Genomic DNA, 2,716 nt, shown 5'->3' on the forward strand with positions numbered 1-2,716 from the left:
TCTATCTATCTATCTATCTATCTATCTATCTATCTATCTATCTATCTATCTATCTATCTATCTATCTATCTATCTATCTATCTATTTTTATTGTCATTACACTGTCACAAGTACAGCGCAATGAAATTCACTCTTTGCGTCACCTTTGGGACCAGTTGGCTGCTATATGAGGCAGGGGAGCAGTGTGGGGTCAAGGGTCTTTGCTCAGGGAGCCAGAGTCAGCCTATGGGAGTGGGTTTCAAACTCACAACCTCAGGATTCCAAGCTATATGCCTTAACTACTAGGCCTCCACTCCCCTTAAACACAGTGCTGAATACTGGGGTTGCTCACACCCAACAGTTACATTAGGTAAAGCATGTTATATAATCAGGTTTTGATTTTTGAGATGAATATTCATTGTTTTTTTAAAGAAAGGGGAAAAAAATCAAAGAGTCAAAGTAATGCAATCTTGGGGGCAATATTGAAGGTTTGTATGTTCCCTCAAGTAGAGTAAGCAATATGTTGATAAAAAACAAATCTTATCTTGTGTTTAATTGGTTATCCCTACCTTCAAATAATTAAAACGACATATAGCCAATGTATAAACCAAAGGCTTATCTACACAGATGGTTCTAGTATTACATTAGGTATGGTGAAAGGTGTTAAAGTCAGTTAGCACCCAACCCCAGGACCACATATTCACAGGATCCCCAAACTACTGCCCATGTATATTTTCTTTTCAAAGTCTGCCCCTGGCTGTGGATACCAGAGGTGAATAAATAAGCTGATGCCTGTTGTGGGTCTCTGTTACAACCCCAAGGCTCACGAGATGCTCTCCACAAACAGCAGCATGTTTCAATAAATCTCTCTTGATTTATTATTCCTTTGACTGATTATACGAATGTAAATATTCAGTAGGAAAATATATAGTCTGGGTGACAGAGTGTCTTTTGCAAGCACCACCATGCCGCCCTGCTGGGTCAGAGCTCCATTGCCACTCACAATTATTTATTAGGCTACATATTCCCTCTCTATCCATCACCACATTGCCACCCGGCCTGGTCACATCTCTTAATGTTTATTACAGTGTCCCACCTTCCACCAGGAGGATGATTGACGCTTTGTCAGAGGACCGAGGTGGGACTTGCGCGCTCCTTTCTCTCCAATCGTGGCTTGAAGGGGGCGGAGGCTCTTCATCCAATACTCTGATTATGAGTCAGTTACCAGACATAAGCGAAACAATAACAGTTGGTGGGCTGGTTTGCGCTCAGGTCCAGGTTAAGTCTTTCAGCGCGTTTTTGTTTGTTTGTTTGTTTATTTTTGCGCATCAGACTCTCAGTTCTATGCATCCTTCAGCGCAGGAGCATAACGCGCTCCACTTTTAATCAGATTAAGATTAGCCCTGCGTTTCCTTCGTCCCTACAGTAGCGGTGCAGGAGTGGCCAAAGCCAAAAGCAGCGATTCAGATCAGATTTCACCTAAACCAGCTGGGAGAGAGAGAGAGCTGAGGAGAGGAGAGAAGAGAAGAGCAGAGGGTTTGTCAGTCTCCCTCCTCCCAAATCCAGAAAAGCTTACCAAGGAAAAAAGGAGGAGTGTCTGCGCGCAGATAGACGCGAGGAATCCAGAGGAATTTCCCGAGGATATTTGGTCTTCTTTCCTTCCCCCCTCCCTCCCTTCCTCCCCCCTCTGCACGTCAAATTAAAAAACAACAACAAGAAGAAAAAGTTGGAGGGGAGGCAGCGGGGACCGTGGTCTGGGATGGACGAGCAGCCGCGGCTGATGCACTCCCACGGGGTAGGCATGGCCGGACACCCCGGCCTGGCGCAGCATATGCAGGATGGCACGGCGGGGACGGACGGAGAGGGAAGGAAGCAGGACATCGGAGACATATTGCAACAAATCATGACCATCACAGACCAAAGCTTAGACGAAGCGCAGGCGAGGTAAGACTCAACTAATAAAAAATGCTTTTATTTATGGGGACAAACAGAGGAAGAGGAAAGATGATAGTGGCTTCATAGAACCGCCTGTAAGCAATGACGCCCACTGAAGTGTCGATCTGCGCGCAAGCAACAGAAAAACCCTGGAAAACTTAAAGATTTCACAATCTGGCAACTTTTGTGTGATTATTTCCTATCGGGATTATTAATTAGTGCCTGATTATAGCGGATTAGGAAAAGAACCTGTTTTATCTGTGAGGGACTTGGCAGCTCAGTCACTCTCAGAGTATTTTGCCTTAATTGTTACAAAGGAGCTTACATTGTAATCCTGTGCCATAATAACAGGATGCAGATCATCTTCTATGGTTTACCACATGCACAAAACGCAAAAAGTTATCACATAAAAATAATATATATGTTTAACAGGTGAGGTGTAAATAAATATATTTTTTTAATCTATGGGTCATGAAATAGCAACATTTACAACATGGTTAATTTTAAAGAAATGAGTCGGGTTTTGTGGAGATGCACTGAGGGTTCCCCTGACCGGTGCCGATATCCAGTTATAGTGAGAAATATCCTGCTGATTCTTCACTCCATATACCGATTTTATTGACTTTAAATTTCTGTTAACTATACAGAATAAATCTGTTACTGCTCTGTTTATAGGGTTGGTCAACTATCCACATCTATTCATCAAATTGTGTTTATTTGTTTTTTTATCACAAAAAATGCATCAGATTTGTAATGGGAAAAAACATAGTTTTGATGCAGGTAACTGATGCAAAAAAAAAAA

At 42.5% G+C, this 2,716-nt stretch overlaps 1 protein-coding gene across 4 annotated transcripts in view; it reads left to right on the top strand.

The window, feature by feature from the left end:
* Positions 1–1,210: 1,210 nt before the first annotated feature.
* The window catches only part of LOC107083372 (pre-B-cell leukemia transcription factor 1), a 67,651-nt gene continuing 66,145 nt past the window's right edge, over positions 1,211–2,716 (top strand). For all 4 annotated transcript variants that reach the window (XR_001481177.1, XM_015372554.1, XM_015372555.1 and 1 more), the window contains exon 1: positions 1,211–1,923. Coding sequence is in view for 3 of the 4 variants with exons in the window: in XM_015372554.1 (XP_015228040.1) it covers positions 1,739–1,923 (185 nt within the window). In the remaining variant the exon portion in view is untranslated. The remainder of the gene's footprint in view (positions 1,924–2,716) is intronic.

This window comes from Cyprinodon variegatus, unplaced genomic scaffold, assembly GCF_000732505.1.
Source record: "Cyprinodon variegatus isolate N-32 unplaced genomic scaffold, C_variegatus-1.0 Scaffold73, whole genome shotgun sequence".
Lineage (NCBI taxonomy): Eukaryota > Metazoa > Chordata > Actinopteri > Cyprinodontiformes > Cyprinodontidae > Cyprinodon > Cyprinodon variegatus.